This window comes from Cloeon dipterum, chromosome 1, assembly GCF_949628265.1.
Source record: "Cloeon dipterum chromosome 1, ieCloDipt1.1, whole genome shotgun sequence".
NCBI lineage: Eukaryota > Metazoa > Arthropoda > Insecta > Ephemeroptera > Baetidae > Cloeon > Cloeon dipterum.
This window is the reverse complement of record NC_088786.1, coordinates 40,569,700-40,594,231: the sequence shown is the minus strand read 5'-3', so window position 1 is coordinate 40,594,231 and position 24,532 is coordinate 40,569,700. Positions and strand designations below refer to the sequence as shown.

The window sequence follows — 24,532 nt, the reverse complement described above, 5'->3', positions numbered from 1 at the left end:
TAAATGATCTTCAGAGTTGTTGCTGAAGACGTTTCTACTTGGTGACATTTCCTGAACCTGAAGAAGCTTCTTAAATATTCTCAAATATATGTTGGTTACATAATTTCTCCAGTCGTGTTTTTGGGAATGATATATGATTCGGAACATTAAAAATTAAAAGGATCTACACTTTGAAACGTTTAAATACATTTTCAGGGTTATCAGAAATGAATTTCAACAGTTAATGTGCCAATTTTTTAATCAAACATTTAAAATCCTCTAAACAAATCACCAATCAATCAAAACGTTGCATTCCTTCTCAGTATAAAGCAGAATAAAGAAAAATCCGAGTGTATTTTTATGATTGTTCAACCCACACCGAATAATTTTTACAGAAAAACTCTTGTTTCAACTACGGTTTGATACAAATAAAGGAAAAAAATGTTGGCTCATTAATGGTGCCGTTGAGATAGTTCTCGTAAATGTTCTTGTTTTCTTCGTACACGGGGACAATATACCACATTCTCGCCCACAAGCTGACCACCGACTGCCAGCATGGAAATATCATACTTGCCGTGTAGTATATGTCGTAAGAAAGCATCTGTCCGCTGCGACACCACACCTCGTGCGTCTGGTTGATCTGCCTTGTGTCGCCGATGGTCACTCTTTGATCATTCCAAGGTTCAACTACAATTTAAGTTTTATTTCTTAGCAGACTGCCAGGTTGCTTTGATATAATATTTTAAGAATGAATAGGATAATTTGTAAAATTGCTAACAGAAGAAAAAGGCAAGAAATCGGATATCAGAGGATATCCGCCTATGACATAGGTTGTTTAAAAGTATATCCTCCGGATATCCAATTTCTTTTGGCGGAAAACGTCTCATCCTTATATCGGCTTTTCGTTTTTCCAATTAGTGAATTTATTTCATAAAATAATTAATAAGGTGTTTTTTACGTGAAGCTGCTTTTATAATGTTTTCCATTTCTCCCCTTGTTTCAGGTTCCAAGAGACGCATTCCTCGTGCACAGCAGCTTTTGTACGCGTTTACCGGATTCTTCAAATAATAGAAATGCTTTATTCCAAAACATTTAATTACAAAATCGCACTTACCACGCGTCTAGAATAATCCATAAATGCAATGTACAAATTCAAATCTCCTTTATAAGTCGCCAGATATCCGTAATCGTCTATATATCACGGAGATGGACAGGAAAATATTAGGCATATATTTTCAATGAAATATTGTTCTACCTTTTTTATTCGTGAACAGTGTGTCAATGATAGTTTGCTGAAATGGAAATTACTTTAATTAGTATAAGTTTTATCAGGAGGAATTTTCTGGTACGTTTGCTTGGCAGGGAATCGAATCCGTAAGCCAACAAGTTCGACGGGGTGGAACGCACGGTGTCGGGGGAGAATACTGAAGATAACAATATAAATTAAATTATTGTAAAAGTTCTAATATTTTATTTTTGATCTTACTTCAGTTCCATTATCGAAATTATTTTTGACAATTTTCGTGACCAAATCCGGCGCCTTTTCTTGGCCGCACTTGTACGTCTCGTAGGCAGTCACGCACTCGTCGTCAAACTCTGCATTTCAAATAAAATTTAAGCAGTTCTTTATTAGAATATTTAGAATTCAAACTTTTGCCGCTGCACGCGTCGAAAGCAGTAAATCCTTGCTCCATTTTGACAGGATCGTCCATGGTCACTAATTCTATCTGCCGCAGAGTTGCGATGTTGCTCAACATTCCCAGGTCAAACTTAAAAGTAATGTGTTAATGGGAGAAGGTTATTAAATTTAAATGTATAAATACCATTCCAAACTCAACTCCCATGCATTTTAAAAAGCACTGACAAAAAATTAGTTATTAGGGTTTTATATTTACCAAAAGAAATGGTTAAATATACTTTCAGATCTAAAGAGATGGTGGTGGTTGGTGAGAGAAGCAAGGTAGCGTTCATTAAGAGGTCGATTTCCTCTGGTGGTCAGATAAAAAATTAAAATTAAACTTTTAAAACTGTGTATATTTCTGCTATCTCACGGGGGGTGATGTTCCAGATTTCAGCGCACTCGCCCTGAGTTCCTTTTTGGACCGTCGCCTTTTTTCTGGCTTCGCACAAATACTTTTTTTCCTCTGTGCAATCTGCAGAGGCCAAGAGGACAGATCCATTCCTTGATTCGAGATAAATGCAGTCCAGTCCTGATTTCGGGTGTCCCGTTTTCCACTTTAGTTCGGAATTGATGATTCCCCTGTTCAGGGAGCACCACCAGAAGTCTGAAGGACACCCCAGGTCGGTGCCGGACAGCCAGAAGTCGCCGTAAGACTCCGTGCCGAATTCTTATATGCAAAAGATCTCAATTAATAGTTAACTTATAAATTTTCTACTTCGCACTTTCCACGATTTTGGAAAAGCAACCCAATTTTCCAGCGGATTCGATCGACGCAAGGTTCATTCCGATACTGCAGCATTGGCGAGTGGCGGTTGTCCAGTTTCCCTGAGGACGAGAGATTTAGTTTGTAGCGTAAATTAATTCATAGATGTACCGATTTAGCGGTGATTAAAAAGTTCCGACCACATCCCTCGTACCAATTGCCGTAAAAGTCGAAGCCTTTAAGAAAAAATTAAATTCCCTCTGCTAATTATAGTGAACATGTACCAATTAAGGCTCCTTTGGAATCAAATTTCGCATTCTTCAAAGAAAATTACACGTTTATAGAGAGTAAATCAAATATTTAATATTTATTACAACTCGCTTGCAGACTTCTGTAGGGCACGAGGCAATGCAAGGCTTAGGATTTGGTTTTATTTCAGCCTGTGGATTATTTATTTTTACATGATAATTGATGTAGAGTAAATTTATATACCTTGCACGCGAATATGTACTTGTAGTCGCAACTTCTATCGGTCATAATGGTTCCCGTGGAGTTCAAAACAAAGCGGAAATGGACGCAGCTTTCGTTTCCACCCTTATTGTCGGGCTGTCCGCGCTGCCAGGTGAGATTTGGAGGGAAAACAGCAGGCCCGAACGGCTCACAAAATGAAAAATGGCCCGCTGGAGAGCCTCTCCACGTGCCTGAGGTCCAATAGTTAAAATTCGCCTTCCAGTCATCTAAATTATTCAAATAATTAGGAATTTGTATGATAAGTAAGTATACAGTTGGCTCACTTTTGAAAACCAGCGACATGTTTGTGAGGCCTAATTGCTCCGCCGCCGAGTCCAGGTTCAGGGTTTCCATTCCCAATGCACAGCACTGCCGATAATTTTCCAAAAAATTCATCTAAACGGGAAAATTTTAAAAATTCTTGATTAAGTTTAATATGTTAAAATTAGAACCGGCTTATTCCCCAAAAGATACGTGTAGCTTCCGATGTTAATCCAAAATCCGTAAGAAGTTTTATCTAAAAATAATTAAAATTAAAAGTGTAACTGTCTATCTAAGAAATTTCATCACTAATCAAGTTTCCAGCTGAGTCGAAAAGGGATTCCTTCAAATTTTAAAAGTTACTTAACTTCAGGGCGGTAATTTTCTCTCCACAAACATCTTTAAAGCAATCCTTGGGACAATCGACGGGGTGTTGGCAAATAAAGGGCAGGGCGTCGTCGCATTTCTTGTGCACCATCCCCTTTTGAGGGGTGGCGGATAAAACGACGGCCAGACAGCGTTCCAAGGTGGGAGGAGCAACGGTGGGAGGCAACCAAAATTTATCCGACGAAATGAGACCGTCCGAAATATTGAAACCAGTCGAGCACCACGCGTATTTCTTTTCTTCGTCGCATTTTGGATCTTCATTCGAGCCGCTCGTCCAAAAGGTTCCATCTTATAATTGAATTTTATAATTTCCTATAGTTTGGAATTGAAAGAAACCTTTTAAACTGCCCAGACATTCCATTTCCTCGAAGGAAGTGACGGCCAGAAGCGTCATTCTCATCGCTTTGCATCGCAACGCCGCCTCGTTCCGCGTCACCTTTGAAAATGTGTGTCTCTTTGTAATGTTTTAATTATATTTATATTTCTTACGGAGACTTTAGAAACGTAGTACGGCCTATTATTGCACTTTGTTGCATTTTGCATCGATCCATCCGCTATAGGAAAATAGGAAATTGATTTTAAGACTTCGGTGCATTGGGCATTATGCGTTTTTCTTTACCTGAAGAAGGGGCCACTGTTGGATTCTGTAATTTTTATTGATTTAAGTTTAAATTAAATTTATATTATTTTTTATATTTACTTCCTGAAGATATTTATTGAAATCTGTGCAAGTCAAACGACACGGTGGAGGCTAAAAACATTTTTTTTTAAAGAAACAATCTTTAATTTTAAATAAATCCAGACTGACCGTCGTCGTTGATGTGGTTGTTGTCGTAGTGGTGGTTGTTCCTGGAGTGGTTGCTGGTTTAAGGGAAACGGGTGTTGCAGAGGTTCTCAGCTGTGGGTCCGCTGGAGTTGTTGAGCCTGGAGGAATTGAGCCCAGCACTGACAGTTTGGAAGTTGATGAGAAGAAATTGGAAATTGCTCCAGAAGCCGAAGGGTCGCCAATTATTCCTGAAGTTCCTGTTACTTTCGCAGCATTGTTTATCGAATCTGGAGGAAATGCAGTAGCTGAAGTGTCTGAGGAAGACGCAATGTTGCCGAAAGCGTCCGTCACGGCACCACCGGCGCCATTATTTTGAGACGAATCTGCAGGATTTAAAGACGCGTCGCTTGAGGGCGTCGAAGAGTCGCCGCCGACCTGACCGTTTCCTTGGTCTGCTGTTGCGTCACCTGATGCAATGTTGTTTGAACCACCTGCGCCACCTATTCCTCCTCCAGCAGGAGAATTGCTGTCCACGCTGCCCAAATTGCCCCCATTGTCCGCATTGTTCCCACTGTCCGTGACGTCATTGGAGCTACCAGAACCTTGAGTTTCTTTACATATATTTTATTTCTTGAAAAAGCAATGTTTAATATTTATTACTCTCTCCTCCACTGACGTCAACCGTTGGCTTGTGATTCTGATTATTCAGTCCGTCAGCGAGTCCACCACTTCCTGCTGTCGCAGTCGTGGTACGAAAGGATGAAATTCCACCAAGTCCCCCCGATGATGATGATGAAATGCTTGCTTTTGCTTTTCCCTATGAAAATTCGATTAAATTGCGCATTAAATACCAAACTTGAGTAACAAATGAGCTATTACATTGGTCGTCGTCTTTAACTTCGTCCCGTTTGTAGTCGTCGAAGGAAGACATTTTTTAAATCCACAACATTTTATGATATTTTTCCTCCTCTGTTGCTTCAAAATTTGAATTTTGATCGGAGCTATTCAACAATTAATTTTAATTACGGAAAAAGGTTAAAACTTTTCTTTTACCAGAGTTGCTTCCAGTCAGCTGAACTTGATAGACCTTCATTTTATTTTTCTTTATCCAAATAATGGTTAGTTCTTTTGTTCTACCTTTAAATCGTGTGACTTACATCATTTTTCGTATCTCCACTGCAGAGAGCAACAAGAAGAATTAAAATCAAGCTCCACAGAACGCTCTTCATTTTGCATTTGCATTGGAGTTGGCAGCGAACTGGACTGATTAAATTTCCTCTGTACGCCTCGAGTCTCTACTGCGCGTTCGCTATACTCGCATCCTGTTTTGAGGTCGCATAAACCTCAATAAATCTGGTTTCCGCTCAAACAGATGGAAAATTCCACAGTCCGCACAGTCAGCAGATGTGGCAGTTGAAAATTATGCTAGATTAAAACTTGAATGATTTTTATTCTTCTCAAAAGCTGCAATTTTTCAGCTCCAAAAAATAATTTTAATTATCTTTAAGAGGTTTTATGGTACTAAGTAGATTATTGATCTGGCATTTCTGACGTTTTTGAATCTGCAGATGCAAGAATTCAGTGTTTCAATTTGCATCCGCGTCGTGGCGCTGCCTAAAGAATCGTCTTGCTGACTTTTGGAAACTTCTGGTCACATATTCTGCCTTTTAAATTTCAGAGAATTGCAATACTCATTCGCCAGCCAGAATTGTGACGTCAGAAATTTATATTTTTCTGTTGAATCAGGCCGTCAGCAGAGAAGCTTCCTGTCCTGTTGCAGTCATGGCGGCATTACTCAGAAATAATGTTGAAATTTTCTTTTCCCCAGAGTCAAGTGGAATTTATGCGTAATAAATTTCTAATTAAATTGAAATGCTCTTCAGAGTTGTTGCTGAAGACGTTTCTACTTGGTACCATTTCCTGAACCTGAAGAAGCTTCTTAAATATTCTCAAATATATGTTGGTTACATAATTTCCCCAGTCGTGTTTTTGGGAATGATTCGGAACATTAAAATTTAAAAGGATCTACACTTTGAAACGTTTAAATACATTTTCAGGGTTATCAGAAATGAATTTCAACAGTAAATGTGCCAATTTTTTAATCAAACATTTAAAATCCTCTAAACAAATCACCAATCAACCAAAACGTCGCATCATAACAGTTTCCTTCTCAGTATAAAGCAGAATAAAGAAAAATCCGAGTGTATTTTTATGATTGTTCAACCAACACCGAATAATTTTTACAGAAAAACACTTGTTTCAAACTACGGTTTGATACAAATAAAGGAAAAAAATGATGGCTCATTAATGGTGCCGTTGAGAAAGTTCTCGTAAATGTTCTTGTCTTTTTCGTACACGGGGACAATATACCACATTCTCACCCACAAGCTGGGCACCGACTGCGTGCATGGATACCAGACATCTGTTGGGGAGTATATGTCGTAAGAAAGCATCTTTCCGCTGCGACACCACACCTCGTGCGTCTGATTGATCTGCCTTGTGTCGCCGATCACCACTAAATGGTCAAGAAAGTTTTCAGCTGAAACTGAAGATTTAATTTTTATATAGCAGGCTGCCAGGTCGATTTAAAAATATTTGATATATTATTTCAGGAACAAGAATTTGATAATTTGTAAAATTTCTAACAAAAGAAAGTCTTAATACAGTATAAATCCCGGCAAGAAATTAGATATCAGAGGATATCCGCCTGTGACACAGGCCTGCTGTTTAAAAGTATCTCATCCGGATATCCAATTTCTTGCTGGAAATCGTCTAATCCTTATATATCGGCTGTTCCAATTTGTGACTTATTTTCATTAATTGATGTGTTTATGTACCTGCTGTTGCTGCTTGTATATAGTCTTCCATTTCACCCCTTGTTTCAGGTTCCACGAGACGCATTCCACGTGCACAGCAGCGTTTGTACGCATCAACCGGATTCTTCAAATGACAGAAATATGCGGTATTCCAAAACAATTAATTACTGGATCACTTACCACCAGTTTAGCATTATCCCCATAGGCAACATACAAATTCATCCCTCCTTTATAATACGCCAGATATCCTCTACTGTCTATAAATCACGGGGAGGGATAGGAATTTATTAAGCATATATTTTCAATTGAATATCGTCATACCTTTGTTCAAAGGATTCGTGAAGAGCGTGTCCATAACCGTTTGCTGAAATTAAAATTTTTTTTATTTGTATACAAGTTTTATCACGGGAGAATTTTCTAGTACGTTTGCTTCGCAGGGAATCGAATCCGTAAGCCAACAAGTTCTGCGTTGCGGAACGCACGGTGACGGGGGAGAATACTGAAAACAAAAATATAAATCTAATTTATAATTATTGTAAAAGTCCCCATTTTTAACTTTTGATTTTAATAAACACAATTTATGGAAAACTTAGAAGATAATGGCTTTAATGAAAAGTTGAAGGACATTAAGGCATCTTTTGGCAGTTTAAAACTCGTGACATTCTCATTTTTATTGAACGCTTAACCCCTGTTCTCTATGTTTTCCAGAAAAAACTGTTTAAATATCTCTGTAAAAAATAAAAAGTGAATCTAAGATATAGAAACGCTATAAAAAGTCTATATTTTTGCAGTCACTGACCACTGATCCATTATCGAAATTTCTTTGGACAATTTTCGTGACCAAATCCGGCGCCTTTTCTTGGCCGCACTTGTACGTCTCGTAGGCAGTCACGCACTCGTCGTCAAACTCTGCATTTAAAAAAAAAATTAAGGAGTTCTTTATTAGAATATTTAGAATTCAAACTTTTGCCGCTGCACGCATCGAAAGCAGTAAATCCTTGCTCCATTTTGACAGGATCGTCCATGGTCACTAGTTCTATCTGCTGGAGTGCTGCAATGCTGCTCAACATACCCAGGTCAAACTAAAATATAAAATATTATTATGCGAGAAGATTTTGTATTAAATTTAACTATAAATACCATTCCAAACTCAACTCCCATGCATTTCAAAAAACACTGAAACAATTTAAGTTTGGTTTTATTTACCAAAAGGATTGTTTTAGCATACCTTCAGATCTAAAGAGATGGTGGTGGTTGGTGAGAGAAAAGAGGCAGCGTTCATTAACAGGTCGATTTCCTCTGGAGGTCAGAAAAAATGTATCTTTAAATTTTCTATTAATATATTTTTGGTTTTAACTGGTGGTGATGTTCCAGATTTCGGCACACTCGCCCTGAGTTCCCTTTTGGACCGTCGCCTTTTTCCTGGCTTCGCACAAATACTTTTTCTTCTCTGTGCAATCGGCAGAGGCCAAGAGAACGGATCCATCCCTCGATTCGAGATAATCGCAGCCAGATTTCGAGTGTCCTGCCTTCCACTTCAGTTCAGAATTGACAAATCCCCTGTTTAGGGAGCACCACCAGAAGTCTGAAGGACATCCCAGGTCGGTGCCGGAGAGCCAGAAGTCGCCGTAAGACTCCGTACCGAATTCTTACATGCAAAAGATGTCAATTAGAAAATTATGAATTTTTAAAATGCTCTACATCGCACTTTCTACGATTTTGGAAAAGCAACCCAATTTTCCAGCTGATTCGATCGACGCAAGGTTCATTCCGATATCGCAGCAATGGCTATTGGCGGATGTCCAATTTCCCTGAGGGCAGAGGTTTAATTTTTGACTAGAATTATCCTTAATAATTTACTGATTGATCGGTGATTAAGAATTGTCGACCACAGCCCTCGTACCAATTGCCGTACAAGTTGTAATCTTAGAGAAATATTCAAATTCACTGCGCGAAGATTCAAAAGAGATATTACTTACCAATTAAGGCTCCTTCAGAATCAAATTTCTCAGTCTTAAAAGAGAATTAGATTTAGATAATTAATCCATTTTTTATTTATTTATTACATCTCGCTTGCAGACTTCTGTAGGGCACGAGGCAATGCAAGGCTTAGGATTTGGTTTTATTTCAGCCTGCGGATGAATCATTTTAATATAATAATTTATATAGAGTATAATATATACCTTGCACGCGAATATGTACTTGTATTCGCAACTTCTGTCGGTCAAAATGGTTCCCGTGGAGTTCAAAACGAAGCGGAAGTGGACGCAGCTCTCGTTTCCACCCTTATTGTCGGGCTGTCCGCGCTGCCAAGTCAAACCTGGGGGAAAAACCGAAGGCCCGAATGGTTCGCACCAAGAAAAATGGCCCGCTGGAGAGCCTTTCCACGTGCCTGAGGTCCAATAGTTAAAATTTGCCTTCCAATCCTCTAAACATAGAGAAATGTTTAGATCTTTATGTATATATTAGATACAATTCGCCCACTTTTGAAAACCAGCGACATGTTTGTGAGGCCTAGTTGCTCCGCCGCCGTGTCCAAGTTCAGGGTCTCCATTCCCAATGCACAGCACTGCCGATAATTATCCAAAAAATTCATCTAAACGGGAAAATTGTACAGAAATTCCTGATTTAGTGTTAAATTTTAATATATAAACCGGCTTATTCCCCAAAAGATACGTGTAGTTTCCGATGTTTATCCAAAATCCGTAAGAAGTTTTATCTAAAAATTATTTTGTTTAATTGTTTATCAAAGAAAAATGATCACTAATCAAGTTTCCAGCCGAGTCGAATAGAAAATCCTTCAAATTTTAAATGAAATCAAATTATAAGCAGTAATTTTCTCTCCACAAACATTTTTAAAGCAATCCTTGGGACAATCGACGGGGTGTTGGCAAATAAAGGGCAGGGCGTCGTCGCATTTCTTGTGCACCATCCCCTTTTGAGGGGTGGCGGATAAAACGACGGCCAGACAGCGTTCCAAGGTGGGAGGAGCAACGGTGGGAGGCAACCAAAATTTATCCGAAGAAATGAGACCGGCCGAAATATTGAAACCAGTCGAGCACCACGCGTACTTTTTTTCTTCGTCGCATTTTGGATCTTCATTCGAGCCGCTCGTCCAAAAGGTTCCATCTTACATGATTAAATGAATTTCTTTTATAGTTAGGAAAAGAATAGAACCTTTAAAACTTCCTAGACATTGCATTTCTTCGAAGGAAGTGACAGCCAGAAGCGTCATTCTCATCGCTTTGCATCGCAACGCTGCCTCATCCCGCGTCACCTTTTGAATTTTTAAGACTTTTTGCTCCATTTGAACTATTTATTTTTCTTACGGAGACTTTTGAAACGTAGTACGGCCTATTGTTGCACTTTGTTGCATTTTGGATTGATCCTTCCGCTATACGGGAAAAAAGAGATTTCTTTAGTTCTTTGGGTATTATTGTCGTTTTTCTTTACCTGGAGAAGGGGCCACTGTTGGATTCTGTAATTGTTACCGATACGTTATAAGAATTAATTTTACTTCATTTTTTACTACCTCAAGATATTTATTGAAATCTGTGCAAGTCAAACGACACGAAGGAGGCTATAATCATTTTTTTACTAAATTTATTGATTATAATTTTAAATTGCTCCAGACTGACCGTCGTCGTCGTTGTGGTTGTTGTCGTGGTGGTGGTTGTTCCTGGAGTGGTTGTTGATTGAAGGGAAACGGATATTGTTGAAGTTCTCAGCAGTGGGTCCGCTGGAGCTGTTGAGCTGGGAGGAATTGAGCCCAGCACAGACAGTTTGGGAGTGGACGAGAACAAATTCGAAATTCCTTGAGATGCCGAAGAGTCACCAATTATTCCTGAAGTTCCTGTTACTTTCGCAGCATTATTTAGTGAATCTGCAGGAATATCTGTTGCCAATGTAGACAAATTGTTGCCGAAAGCGTCCGTCACGGTGCCACCAGCGCCATTATTTTGAGACGATTCTGCAGGATTTAAAGACGCGTCGCTGGAGGGCGTCGAAGAGTCGCCGCCGACCTGCCCGTTTCCTTGGTTCGCTGTTGCGTCACCTGATGCAACGTTGTTTGAACCACCTGCACCACCTATTCCTCCTCCAGCAGGAGAATTACTGTCCACGCTGCCCAAATTGTCCCCACTGTTCATATTTTCTCCATTGCCCAAATTGTCCGCATTGTTCCCACTGTCCGTGACGTCATTGGAGCTACCAGAACCTTGAGTTTATTTACATATATATTTTATTTCTTGAAATATTAATGTTTAATCTTCATTACCCCCTCCTCCACTGACGTCAACCGTTGGCTTGTTATTCTGATTATTCAGTCCGTCGGCCAGTCCGCCGCTTCCTGCTGTCGCAGTCGTGGTACGAAATGATGAAATCCCACCAAGTCCCCCTAATGACGATGAAATGCTTGCTTTTGCTTTTCCCTATGAAAATTCGATTAAATATCGCATTAAACACCAAACTTGAGTAACAATGAACTATTACATTAGTCGTCATCTTTAACTTCGTCCCGTTTGTCGTCGTCGAAGGAAGACATTTTTTAAATCCACAACATTTTATGATATTTTTCCTCCTCTGTTGCTTCAAAATTTGAATTTTGATCGGAGAGCTATTCAATAATTAATTTAAACTACAGAAAAAGGTTAAAACTTTTCTTTTACCAGAGTTGCTTCCAGTCAGCTGAACTTGATAGACCTTCATTTTATTTTTCTTTATCCAAATAATGGTTAGTTCTTTTGTACTCCCTTTAAATCGTGTGACTTACACCATTTTTCGTATCTCCACTGCAGAGAGCAAAGAGAAGAATTAAAACCAAGCTCCACAGAACGCTCTTCATTTTGCAATCGCTTTGGAGTTGGCAGCGCACTGGACTGATTAAATTTCCTCTGTTCGCCTCGAGTCTCTACTGTGTGTCGCTGCACGTGTATCCTGTTTAGAGGCACGTACCCAGGGGCACGTAAGCTTCAATAAAACTGATTTCCGCTCAAACTGTTGGAAAATTCCTCTGTCCGCACAGCCAGCGCAGATGTGACAGTTGACAATTTTGCTCGATTAAAACTCGAATGTTTCAGCTTCAAGAAATAATTGAATTTATCTTGAAGTGGTTGTATGGGACTTAAGTCGATTGATCTGAGTTTCCTGACGTTTGTTGAATCTGCAGAAGGTTCAACGCAGACAATTCAGTGTTTCAATAAGCGTCCGCGTCTAAAGATTCTCGGACACTTTTGGTCACGTCATCCGTCTTTTGAATTTCAAGAATTTTCAATACTCATTCGCCAGCTGGAATTGTGACGTCAGAAATTGGTATTTTTCTATTGAATCAGGCCGTCAGCCGAGAGAACTTCCTGTCGCAGTCATGGCGGCATATATTACTCAGAAATAATGTTGAAATTTTCTTTTCCCCTCGAGTCGAGTGGAATTTATGCGCATTACATTTCTAATTAAATTAAAATGCTTTTCTTAGTTTGTTAGAGGAGACGTTTTTACTATGGTGACACTTCCTGAACCTGGAAGAAACTTTTATATCCGCAAAATTTGTGAATTAACAATTACCCCAGTGTTTTTTGGGAATGATATGATTCAGAGAAGTTAGAATTAAAATGACATAATATATTCCACGCAATCTTTTAATCTAGAGTATGAGGGATATGCAAAACGACAATTTAATTATTTAACAATTTTCACTTGGAAATTAAAATATAAAAATGCTATAGTTAATTCATTACGTCTTTATTGACTTTTTGCGAGGCCATATACATTCTAATAATATATGCCTCCCAATTGCAAATGCACACACAAAAATCAAAGCAGAAATTCTTTTGAAGCAATGACAAATTGATCAAACCGCAGAGAAACTGGCAAAGCATAACATATAATTGCAACACTAGAAAGGGATTTTGCTGCGAAATCATCAATGCCCATGCACGTCTCTGGTCTTTTCGAAGCAGGCGGGGTATTTTAATGCCTTGAAAAAATAAATGGGAAACACTGGAGGCAGGTTGCACCTCTAAAAATAAACGGTCTCGCAGAACACAGCGGTGTCAACCCCTTTCCACCTTTCCAGTACATCTCGCCCGCTTGTGCACGAATTAAATGCTTCTGGGAACCGAGCATGGACTGCAGAAATAATTGAATAAGCATATATGTGCATAATGAACATTAGACAAACTTTTTTCATCAACAATCCCCTCCTGAGCATATTAAACATTGTCACCCAAGGGACAACAAAAACAACTTTTAAGTTTGGTTTTTTTCAAACGAAACAAACTTTTTTGAAACCCGCCACCAAAAAAATGCAAACAAACTCTCGTAAATTGATAGCATGGTTTCCTCACACCTTTTCGCAGACAAAAGAGGAAAAGGCATTTAACAAACTCAAATCATATTTCTGCGGATTGATGAACATGTCTTGGATGCTCTTTTCCGGGTAGAACGCCACTACAATTTTTTGATTCGATTGCGTGATTCCGACGATGGACGTCTGGCAGGGGAATCTCATCCACATATCGGACAGAGAGTAGTAGTCGGGCACAAGGGTGCGGCTGTTGCACCACACCTCGTGCGTGTGGTTTATCGACTCTGTCTCGCCCACCAAAACAGTGTTCAGTACAGAAACTGTAAAAAAATCATGCACTGTGTGTTGCCTAAGGAGCCATTTAAAATGGGCGAAATATACCTATTTGTGGGATATACGTCACTTCATTTACACTTTGAGGCTCCCAAAGTCGAAATCCAAGCTCGCAGCAATGCTTGAAAACCTCTGACACGTTCTGCAATTTTATTTTATTAATTATATATATATATATAGTCTTATAGTGTGCATTAATTTTTTAATCTTCTTACAGTCTTTCCTTTTGTATCACCAAGCCCAACATAGTATGTTTTGCCCTGATAAGTCTTGATCTGTCCAAGGTAATCTAAATGAAGAAGAATCTAATTTTTGACAACAAAAGATGAATATTTGTGAGTAAAATTACCAATTTTTGCCGGGTTGCTGTTCAGAACGTCGATAGCTGTTTGCTGTCAAATTAATTAAATTTTATACTCTGTCTGCAGATTTAAAAAAAATGTTATCACATTTATTTGACAAGGAAAATTTTCCGAGAGCCAGCAAGTCCGGCGTCGAGGAAGACAAGGAGTTGGAGGGGCGTACTATCATAGAAATAAGTATTTTATTTTGAAGATTTTGGAAGATTAAGGCATACCACTGTCGCATTGCCGAGATTATTATTGACAATGCTGGAAATCATGTTTGGCTCCTTCTCTTGGCCGCATTTGTACGTTTCGTAGGCAGTCACACACTCGTCGTCAAATTCTATGAAAATTGTAAATTACACAAAGATTAAATAATTAATAAGTTTCAACTTTTTCCGCTGCACTCGTCGAAAGCTGTGAAGGCCTTGTCCATTTTCTGCGGCTCTTCCTGGGAGATAAGTTCAATTTGTCGCAGAGTTGCTATGCCATTCAGTCCACCCATTTCAAACTAAATAAAATTAGTTTAACTCATAACCGTATATAAATACCAAAACAACTATATTTCTTTAAAAAAAAGGAAAGCACAAAAAAATTAATCTTTAATGAGTTAAGTTACCATTCCGATTTCAACACCAATACATTTCAAGAAGCACTACAAATTAAAAAAATTGAATATGATATATTTTATTTTAAAAATGCAATAATTATAAAAACTTTTAAATCGAGGGAAATGGTTGTCGTCAAAAAGACGCTGATATTCAGAAGTAAGTCGATTTGCTCTACCAAGAAATGGAACTAAATTAAAATTTTAATAAGAAATTAACGAAGTCACCTGGGGTGATGTTCCAAAGGTCGGCACACTCAGCCTGCATTCCCTTTTGGGAGGTCGAGTTTCTGCGCACATCGCAAAGGAAAGTTTTGTTTTCAGCGCAGTTCGCGGTGGCGAGCTGCATGGATCCGTTTCTAACCTCGAGGTAAACGCAGTCCAGGCCTGCTATTGGGTGTCCAGCCTTCCACCTGATCTCAGGTTCGACGAATTCCCGGTTCAAGGAGCACCACCTGAAGTTAGACACGCAGCCGGAAACCGTGCCGGACACCCAGAAATCGCCAGAGGTAAGTTCCGGAAATTCTTATTTAAAAAAATTAAATTGTTTAATTAATAAAATTTGTGATTTGTACTGTTGGTGACTTTGGTCAAGCAATTGTATTTTCCAATCGACTCCAAGGAGGCCAGGGTCAAGCCGATGTCGCAACAACTTTGCCAGGCAATTGCCCAGTTTGACTGAAAAATCGTTTAAGATCGGAATCAAGTTTCCTTTTACAAAATTATAATATACCGGTCTTTTCTTATAGAACAAAAAGTGGCGTCCACAAGCGTCAAACCAATCGCCATACGAAAAAAAATCTGGAATATTTTAATGATTTTGTTTCAGGCATTATTATTTTTTTTAAATTATACTTTTGAGTCTTTTGGAGTCATCGAAATTTGTTGACTATGCCAAGGATTTGGTTTATTTTTTTTTTAATTGTATTTTCAATTAAATTACGTTTCTTTGGCAGAGCCCTGTTGGGCATTGAACAACACATGGCTTCGGCGTCGCAGCTCTTAGCACCTTATAAATCATTTTCAGTTTCTCGAATAGAAGAAAACCACTTTTTCTCTCACTTTGCACGCGAGAATTAATTTACTCTCGCAATTTCGATCTGTCAAGATGGTGCCAGTGGAGTTCAAAACGAAGCGGAAGTGGACGCAGCTCTCACTGCCATTTTTGTTATCAGGTTGTCCCCGTTCCCAGGTCAGTCCTGGGGGAAACACTGTGGGCCCAAAAGGCTCACACCACGACCATTGGCCCGGAGGAGAACCCTTCCACGTGCCAGAGGTCCAGTAGTTAAAATTCGCTTTCCAAGTCCCTTAAATTAAGTAATTAATTTTATTTTTAAAGAAAAAAATGAGGAATTAAACTGTTGTTGTAGACGATTGTCAAGTTGGTCAGGCCGAATTGCTCGGCTTTGCTGTCCAGGTTGAGCGCCTCCATTCCCAGGGCGCAGCACTGCTCATAATTAGCCATAAATGTCATCTTATTTAATTAAAATTAATTATTTTAATATTTTGATTGTTTTAAAATGGTCTTCAAACTGGTTTGTTTCCCAGGAGATACGTATATGTGCCAATGTCAATCCAGAATCCGTAAGATGATTTATCTTTTTAAACAAAACGAGAGTAAACTTTATGAGCATTCCGAGAAAATTTAAATTCTTACTCTTTAAGTTCAAATCAGCGTCAAACAATGATGCCTGCATAATTTTTCATGATATTTTTTCTGTTAATTAATAAATTTGATTCCCTCACGTCTTTTTCACACAATTTCGGACACTCTACAGGAAGTTGGCAAATGAAGGGCAGGGTTTCGTCGCATTTTCTGTGCACCATCCCCCTTTGCGAGGTGTTATTTGAGTTTACGAACGCCAGGCATCGGTCAAGAGTGGACGGAGCAGCGGTGGTGGGAAGCAAGAATTTCTCCGACGCAATTAGTGTTGTTGAAATGTTGAATCCCGTCGAGCACCACGCGTATTTTTTCTCCAAATCGCATTTGAAGTCTTCATTCGAGCCGCTCGTCCAGAACATTGTGCCTTATTTTTTTTATATTAAAATTGTTTATTGAGATTAAATAAAAACCTCTAAAGGTGGATAGGCAGTCCATTTCCTCGAAGGAGGTCACGGCCAAGAGCACCATGTTCATTGCCTTGCACTTCAGTGCAGCCTCGTTTCTCGTCGCCTTAAAAATCAATTTAAAAATAATCTAATATAAGAAAAATATTTGGATACGATTGCAGTCGAGACGTAGTATTTTCTATTGTTGCACTTTGTTGCATTTAAAACTGAACCATCCGCTATAAAAGTCAGTTTGTAATAATATTAAAAACAAATGTATCAATTTTACTTGGAGATGGTGCTCCGGTCGGTTTCTGCTCAGATAATTTATTGATAATAATTAATGCGGTATATAAGTATAAATAATTAAGTTTTTTCCATTTTGAACAAAATGTATCGGATCTCAGGACAAAATTAGCGTGAATCCAAGCTAAATCTACAATATTATTTCCAGGAAATATGTCTATTAGAAATATTTGGAAAAAATATTGACATATACTTTTACGGTTTTTAGGAAACTCCGAGAATATATTTATGTTACGTAGTATCACATCTCTTAACTCCAAATCTCGACTTTTAACCATCAGAATGTAATAGACCACGCATCTTAAATCTCGTCTCAACCTCCCCTGAGCAGCTAAAGGGGTGTTTATCCCCTGACTTTTAACCCCTGATGAAATTAAAAGGTTTCAATTACACTATGACAGTGTTTTTCGGAGTCAAAAAACATTTTAAATTATCCGAAACTTCTGCTTTAAACCTTACTACAAAATTAACTATTGTAACCTTTGACCTAGACCTATAGAACATCAAATTTGGTGTTATAATATTTTGATCAGGCTCGGCGAGAGAAATCCAAAGAAATTTTTCCACGGAGAGATGAAATAATGAGGTCCATAGGTTTTAAAGGATTTCCCGTACATCCAATAAAAAGGAATGTTCCTCATTTTCAAGCTAATTTTTTCCTCCAACCCGTTAAATTTACCAGAAGATAATTATGAAAATCAGTGCACGTCAAACGACATGGAATTGGCTGAAAGAGAATCATGTAAAATTAATTAATAAAAAAATCCTAATCTGACTGTGGTTGTTGTTGTGCCAGTTGTGGTAGAAGAAATTGGGCCTGGAGTGGTAATTACCGACGTTCCACCCCTATTTAAATTAAAAGCGGTTGTTGTCAATCCTTGCAATGCCATCGCATTTGTTGCTGTTGATGTTTTTATTTCCATTCCTGCAGTAGTCATGTCTACTGAGGGGTTGATTGGTGCGGGAGATGCTACCCCTGAGTAAAAACCTCCCCCGACATCCGTCACGCCATTTATTAGGGGAGGGGGAGCAGAGCTCATTGGCGTTGAAGTGGCTGCACCAATGATGACGTCATTGCTTTCCGTTCCATCTGCAGGCGTGACGTCAGCACTCGCATTTGCCCCGCTGCCCAATGAATCGTTGCGACTTTCACTGTCAGTCGAGGCTTTTGATTTTTCATATACTTCATCGGTTGCTTTTCATTTATTTTAATTAAAATATTACTCGCTTCTGTGTTTACGTCCGCTCCAATTGATGGTGCGTCTATGCCGCTGCTCTGTCCTTTGATTGAAATTCCTGCCGCAGTGGCAGCGGATTTTTGGAATGATGACAATGAATTATTTTCCTGGGATCGTGATTAATGATGAAATTATGAGGGCGTTGTCAATTTATGGGGTACTCACAAGAGATGTTTCTTTTCCAATAGTGTTCAAGTTGTTAATTGGCGCCGAAGATGCAGTTCTGAAAAATGTTGTCCCGTTTTTTGGCGGCAGGCATTTTTTGAATCCGCAACACTTGATGATTTTCTGGCGGCGTAATAGTATGCCTTTTGGAAGATGAATTTTGATGGGACCTTATTTTAACGATAAAAATTAAACTCCATAAATTAAAAATTCTCAAAACCAGAATATCCATTCGCTGGAATGCGGATTTTCACCGATTTAACATTTTTTACTTTCTGCAAAAGACAAAATTTTTTACAATATCTATTTCATTTCTTTGATGTTAACATTCAAGGACTTACTTGGTTCAATAACTCTCCGCTGATCACCAGCACAAAAAGGAGCGAAACGCCCAGCGGACTTGCCAAAATCATTTATTTGGTGCTGTTGCTGGGTCTGAAACCAGACTGCGGCGAACTGATTGTTCACTGCTGGCATCGCTTCCCACACCAACGCACTGTACTGTCGTCACAGGAATTTTTCTCTTCCTCTTTTCAATGTGGAGCACTCATCACTCATCACGCACAAATTTTGAACTTGTAAATTTATTTATTTCGCATATTCGTTTTCCACAACCCCACAATCTTATAGAAAATTTTTAGGAGGACCTGCACTGAAACCATAGTTCTTCCTTAGTTCCAATCGATTAATGAGGGTCGAAAAGGGTGGGGTAAAAATCGCAAAATTTGAATTGACGTTCGAGCAGAGGCGCAAAGAAAAACGCACTATACGTTGCTTTTGCGCGCGCAACGTTTGAACCATTTGGTTGCTACTGCGCATCATATGCACCCCCTCTGACGTCACAGCTCTCTCAACCGCCCACGCCAATCACGAAGTATGGCGACGAAAAGGTTCAAACGTTTTGCGCGCCAAAGCAACGTGCGTTTTGCTTTGCGCCTCTGCTCGCGCTTGCACGTCAAATCCAATTTTTCGATCAGAAGACTCTTTGTCAACGAAGACAATTCAGTATTTCCAGAAGAGTCCGTCGTGGCGACACCAGCACACGCTTCCACAGCCGACACTTGGAACTCTTCAGCACGTCATCAGCCTTTTGAATTTTCAATGCTCATTCTCGCAAGTCGGAATTATCGTGACGTCAGAAATTGGCATTTTTCTGTTGAATCAGGCCGTCAGCAGAGCTTCCTGTCGCAGTCATGCGGCGGCATTAGTCAGAAATGATGTTGAAATTTTCTGTTCCGCTGAGTTAAGTGGAATTTATGCGCAGTATATTTTTTATTAAATTGAAATGCACTTCTGAGTTGTTGGAGAAGACGTTATTCTACTTGGTGACATTTCCTGAACATGAAGAAACTTCTTAAAAATCCGCAACACAATATGTGACTCGGATCAGACTTAATTGGAAAATTAAAATAGGAAAAGTCAGATGTAATCAAACAAAATCAACTTTATTGACACCTCAACCAAACAAACTCGTCAAATTGAAATCCAAAAGCTGACATACACCAATTCACACCTTTTCGCAGACAAAATTGGAAAATATTTGGAGCGAACTCCAATCATATTTCTGCGGATTGATGTATACATCATGGATGCTCTTGTCCGGGATGGTTATCACGTTAATTGCTTGATACGTTACGGTGACTCCGATGATGGACGTCTGGCAGGGGAATTTCAGCCACAGATCGGAATCGGACATATAGTATTTGTCGGGCACAAGGGTGCGGCTGTTGCACCACACCTCGTGCGTGTGGTTTATCGACTCCGTCTGGCCCACCAAAACATGAAACTGTGTTGTGACTGTTCAAAATTATGTATATACATTTAGTGTTCATCAATATTAATAAGCGAAATAAATAGATATACCTAATTGTGAGACAATAGTCACTTCATAGGGAATTTGGGGCTCAAAAAGTCGAAATCCGAGCTCACAGCAATGCTTGTATACCTCTGTGACATTCTGTCATTTTTTGATATCAATCAGCCTGGTATTTAAATGCTTATTAAACTTCTTACAATCTTCCCATTTTGATCATGAAATCCAACGTAATATAGTTTGTTCTCGAAAGATATAAGCTGTCCAAGGTAGTCTAAATGAAAGAACAATCCAATTTTTGAACCAAAAAATACGAATATTAGTGAGTGTTAATTACCCCTGTTTCCCGGGCTCGTGCCTAGAATGTCGATAGCCGTTTGCTGTCAAATTAATTAAATTATACTCTGTATGCAGATTTTTAAAAATTAAATCACATTTAATTGACAAGGAAAGTTTTCCGAGAACCAGCAGGTCCGGCGTCGAGGAAGACAAGGAGTTGGAGGGGCGTACTGTCAAAGAAATAAGTATTTTATTTTGAAGATTTTTGAAGATTAAGGCATACCACTGTCGCATTGCCGAGATTATTATTGACAATGCTGGAAATCATGTTTGGCTCCTTCTCTTGGCCGCATTTGTACGTTTCGTAGGCGGTCACACACTCGTCGTCAAATTCTAAGAAAAATGTAAATTACACAAAGATTAAATATTTAAAATTTCAACTTTTTCCGCTGCACTCATCGAAAGCTATGAAGGCCTTGTCCATTTTCTGCGGCTCTTCCTGGGAGATAAGTTCTATTTGTCGCAGAGCTGCTATGCCATTCAGTCCACCCATTTCGAACTAAATAAAATTAATTAAACTCAAAATCGGCTTAAAATAACTATCTTTCTTTAAAAAGCAGAACGAAATCATCAAAAATCAGTGTTTAAAGAGTTAGTTACCATTCCGATTTCAACACCAATACATTTCAAGAAGCACTACAAATTAAAAAAGGATATTATATAAATTTGATTTTAGTAAAGGAACATTATTGCTAACTTTTAAATCGAGCGAAATGGTTGTCGTCAAAAAGACGCTGATATTCAGAAGCAAGTCGATTTGTTCTAACGAGATTGGAAAAAAAATTAAAATTTTTATAAGAAATTTACGAAGTCACCTGGGGTGATGTTCCAAAGGTCGGCACACTCAGCCTGCATTCCCTTTTGGGTGGTCGAGTTTTTCCGCACATCGCAAAGGAAAGTTTTGTTTTCAGCGCAGTTCGCGGTGGCCAGCAGCATGGATCCGTTTCGAACCTCGAGGTAAACGCAGTCCAGGCCTGCCATTGGGTGTCCAGCCTTCCACCTGATCTCAGGTTCAACGAATTCCCGGTTCAAGGAGCACCACCTGAAGTTAGACGTGCAGCCGGAAACCGTGCCGGACACCCAGAAATCGCCAGAGGTAAGTTCCGGAAATTCTTATTTAAATTTAAAATTAAATCGATTTATTTATGAAATTTAAGGTTTGTACTATTGGTGACTTTGGTCAAGCAATTGTATTTTCCACTCGACTCCAGGGAGGCCAGGGTCAAGCCGATGTCGCAACAACTTTGCCAGGCAACTGCCCAGTTTGACTAAAAAATAGTTCAAGTTCGGAATAAAGTTTCCTTTTACAAAATATATAATATACCGGTCTCTTTTTGTAGATTAAAAAGTGGCGTCCACAAGCGTCAAACCAATCACCATACGAAAAAAAATCTGGAAAATTTTAATGAATTTTTGTTAGGAATTAATATTTAATTGAAACCATACTCTTGAGTCTATTGTCACTATCGAAATTTGTCAACTATGGCATGGGTTTGATTAAACTTTTTGTAATAATTGCAATTTCAATTAAATTACGGTCCTCTGGCAGAGTCCTTTTGGGCATTGAGCGACGCAAGGCTTCGGCGTTGCTGCTCTCAGCACCTTATAAATTATTTTCAGACCCTTCAAATTGAAGAAGACTATGTTTACTCTCACCTTGCACGCGAAAATCAATTTACTCTCGCAATTTCTGTCGGTCAAGATGGTGCCTGTGGAATTCAAAACGAAGCGGAAGTGGACGCAACTCTCGCTGCCGTTTTTGTTATCAGGTTGTCCCCGTTCCCAGGTCAGTCCTGGGGGAAACACTGTGGGCCCGAAAGGTTCACACCAGGACCATTGGCCCGGAGGAGAACCCTTCCACGTGCCAGAGGTCCAGTAGTTAAAATTCGCTTTCCAAGTCCCTAGGAAGAGGAAATTAAATAAATAATAATTATATTAAGAGAACAACTGAAACTGTTGTTGTAGACGATTGTCAGGTTGGTCAGGCCTAGTTGCTCGGCCGCATTGTCCAGGTTGAGCGCCTCCATTCCCAGGGCGCAGCACTGCTCATAGTTTGCCAAAAACGTCATCTAATTTAAATTAACTATATTCTTTGGATTGATAAAATAATTATTTTCAAACTGGTTTGTTTCCCAGGAGATACGTATATCCGCCAATGTCAATCCAGAATCCGAAAGATGATTTATCTTTTTATACAAAATTAGAGGAATCATATTTGGTCCTAGACTACTTAAATTTCTTACTCTTCAAGATCATATCAGCGTCAAACAAAGAAGCCTAAATTGTTCATGATTTGTTTTCTTATGTTAATTAATAAATTTGTATTCTTACATCTTTGTCACACAATTTCGGACACTCAATAGGAAGTTGGCAGATGAAGGGCAGGGTTTCGTCGCACTTTCTGTGCACCATCCCCCTTTGCGAGGTGTTATTCGAGTTAACGAACGCCAGGCATCGGTCTAGAGTGGACGGAGCAGCGGTGGTTGCCAGCCAAAATTTCTCCGACGCGATTAGAGTTGTTGAGATGTTGAATCCCGTCGAACACCACGCGTATTTTTTCTCCAAATCGCATTTGAAGTCTTCATTTGAGCCGCTCGTCCAGAACATTGTGCCTTATTTTTGTATTTATTTATATTGTTTTTTTTTCAGATTTATGAAAAACCTCTAAAGGTGGATAGGCAGTCCATTTCCTCGAAGGAGGTCACGGCCAAGAGCACCATGTTCATTGCCTTGCACTTCAGTGCAGCCTCGTTTCTCGTCGCCTAAATAATCAATTCAAATAAAATTCTAATAAACATAAAACATTTCGTTACAATCGCAGTTGAGACGTAGTATTTTCTATTGTTGCACTTTGTTGCGTTTAAAATGGAACCATCCGCTATAATTCAGTTTCCAATAATGTTAAAACATATATAAGTAATGAAATATAAAATGTACCTGGAGATGGTGCTTCAGTCGTTTTCTTATCAGAAAATTAAGTGATAATTAATCATTGATATTTAAATAATGAAGTATTTTCGATGCGCAGGACAAAATTTGCATTAGTCCAGTTTTAAAATGTTATTTCGTAAAACTCATAAAAATGAGGTGTTCCTCATTCTTCAGAATATGCCAATTTTATCATCCAACCCGTCACTTTTCCATGAAAATAATATAATTACCAGAAGATAATTAATAAAATCAGTGCATGTCAAACGACATGGAATGGGCTGAAATAAAAACCCGTACAATTAATTCACAAAAATTGCTAATCTCAGACTGTGGTTGTTGTTGTGCTAGTTGTTGTTGAAGTAGTTGGCCCTGGAGTGGTAAAAGCTGACGTTCCCCTGTAACGCACTGCCCGGTCTAGGGTTCGGGACTTGTGTTAGGTGCGCTACGCCGGTTAGCACTCTTGGTGCTTACCGTGTTTGGCCTTTCTGGACCGCTGGCCGCACTCCCGTGGGGCGGCAGCGTGTTCACTAACTTAAGCCTGAGTTCGCCGGGACGCGACGATGCAAGCCGGACACTAACCAAGTCCTCCGCACTATGGGGAGGATGGTTGTGTCCTCGGTCCTCCAACACTGCCTGAAGGACAGTGCCAAAAGAGGAGCTTTACGCAAATTGCAAATCCTAAGTCTAACTTGCAAGTTAACTACAAATGAGAGATCTAGGGATAATACAAACTACTCCTATTTGTTGGCACTCGGGTTTATTAAAATCACGTCCGCCTCACTTTGCGGCTCGCGTACAACTGCCTCCTCCTCACTCTTCGAGTGCAGGGAGGGGCGCATGAAAACATATAGTTCAGGGGAAAATTACAATGATGCGCTGCATTCAGGTTGTAAAAAAAAAGAAACAAAAAAGAAAAAAAAGAAAAAAAATTAGCTCAGCCTCAGGCTGGACTAATTTCAGAGTCTCCTTTAGTTCCTTTTTTGTTGAGAAGGGAAGAATAAAA

The 24,532-nt window shown here is 39.2% G+C and overlaps 2 protein-coding genes and 6 long non-coding RNA genes across 8 annotated transcripts; all 8 read right to left on the bottom strand.

Moving 5' to 3' along the window:
* Positions 1-222: 222 nt before the first annotated feature.
* LOC135943178 (uncharacterized) lies at positions 223-5,566 on the bottom strand. Its single transcript, XM_065489627.1, has 24 exons — positions 5,445-5,566; positions 5,341-5,389; positions 5,167-5,288; positions 4,948-5,104; positions 4,330-4,898; positions 4,222-4,272; positions 4,141-4,165; positions 4,011-4,075; positions 3,858-3,957; positions 3,498-3,809; positions 3,326-3,390; positions 3,158-3,269; positions 2,856-3,100; positions 2,383-2,485; positions 2,031-2,327; positions 1,897-1,967; positions 1,803-1,838; positions 1,631-1,748; positions 1,466-1,575; positions 1,329-1,403; positions 1,235-1,271; positions 1,094-1,170; positions 938-1,037; positions 223-666 (listed from the first exon to the last, which is right to left on the bottom strand). The coding sequence occupies exons 1-24, from the start codon at positions 5,514-5,516 to the stop codon at positions 392-394; spliced, it is 3,243 nt and encodes a 1,080-aa protein (XP_065345699.1). The 5' UTR covers positions 5,517-5,566; the 3' UTR covers positions 223-391.
* A 4,986-nt stretch (positions 5,567-10,552) lies between these two features.
* Positions 10,553-11,606, bottom strand: LOC135943168 (N66 matrix protein). The gene is made up of 5 exons (XM_065489618.1): positions 11,595-11,606; positions 11,380-11,533; positions 10,964-11,319; positions 10,742-10,856; positions 10,553-10,581 (listed from the first exon to the last, which is right to left on the bottom strand). Exons 1-5 carry the CDS (start codon positions 11,604-11,606, stop codon positions 10,553-10,555), a joined length of 666 nt encoding a protein of 221 aa, XP_065345690.1.
* A 1,289-nt stretch (positions 11,607-12,895) lies between these two features.
* LOC135934009 (uncharacterized) lies at positions 12,896-14,027 on the bottom strand. Its single transcript, XR_010574049.1, has 3 exons — positions 13,953-14,027; positions 13,786-13,879; positions 12,896-13,724 (listed from the first exon to the last, which is right to left on the bottom strand). It is a non-coding gene; the product is annotated as an uncharacterized LOC135934009 (long non-coding RNA).
* A 159-nt stretch (positions 14,028-14,186) lies between these two features.
* LOC135934008 (uncharacterized) lies at positions 14,187-14,593 on the bottom strand. Its single transcript, XR_010574048.1, has 3 exons — positions 14,475-14,593; positions 14,315-14,424; positions 14,187-14,261 (listed from the first exon to the last, which is right to left on the bottom strand). It is a non-coding gene; the product is annotated as an uncharacterized LOC135934008 (long non-coding RNA).
* A 1,866-nt stretch (positions 14,594-16,459) lies between these two features.
* Positions 16,460-16,971, bottom strand: LOC135934158 (uncharacterized). The gene is made up of 3 exons (XR_010574077.1): positions 16,912-16,971; positions 16,762-16,861; positions 16,460-16,715 (listed from the first exon to the last, which is right to left on the bottom strand). It is a non-coding gene; the product is annotated as an uncharacterized LOC135934158 (long non-coding RNA).
* Positions 16,972-20,000: 3,029 nt separating this feature from the next.
* On the bottom strand, positions 20,001-20,534 carry LOC135948316 (uncharacterized). Its single transcript, XR_010575795.1, has 3 exons — positions 20,460-20,534; positions 20,310-20,403; positions 20,001-20,243 (listed from the first exon to the last, which is right to left on the bottom strand). It is a non-coding gene; the product is annotated as an uncharacterized LOC135948316 (long non-coding RNA).
* A 619-nt stretch (positions 20,535-21,153) lies between these two features.
* LOC135934306 (uncharacterized) lies at positions 21,154-21,690 on the bottom strand. The gene is made up of 3 exons (XR_010574105.1): positions 21,414-21,690; positions 21,296-21,360; positions 21,154-21,234 (listed from the first exon to the last, which is right to left on the bottom strand). It is a non-coding gene; the product is annotated as an uncharacterized LOC135934306 (long non-coding RNA).
* Positions 21,691-22,943: 1,253 nt separating this feature from the next.
* On the bottom strand, positions 22,944-23,910 carry LOC135934812 (uncharacterized). The gene is made up of 3 exons (XR_010574142.1): positions 23,858-23,910; positions 23,261-23,360; positions 22,944-23,210 (listed from the first exon to the last, which is right to left on the bottom strand). It is a non-coding gene; the product is annotated as an uncharacterized LOC135934812 (long non-coding RNA).
* Positions 23,911-24,532: the final 622 nt, after the last annotated feature.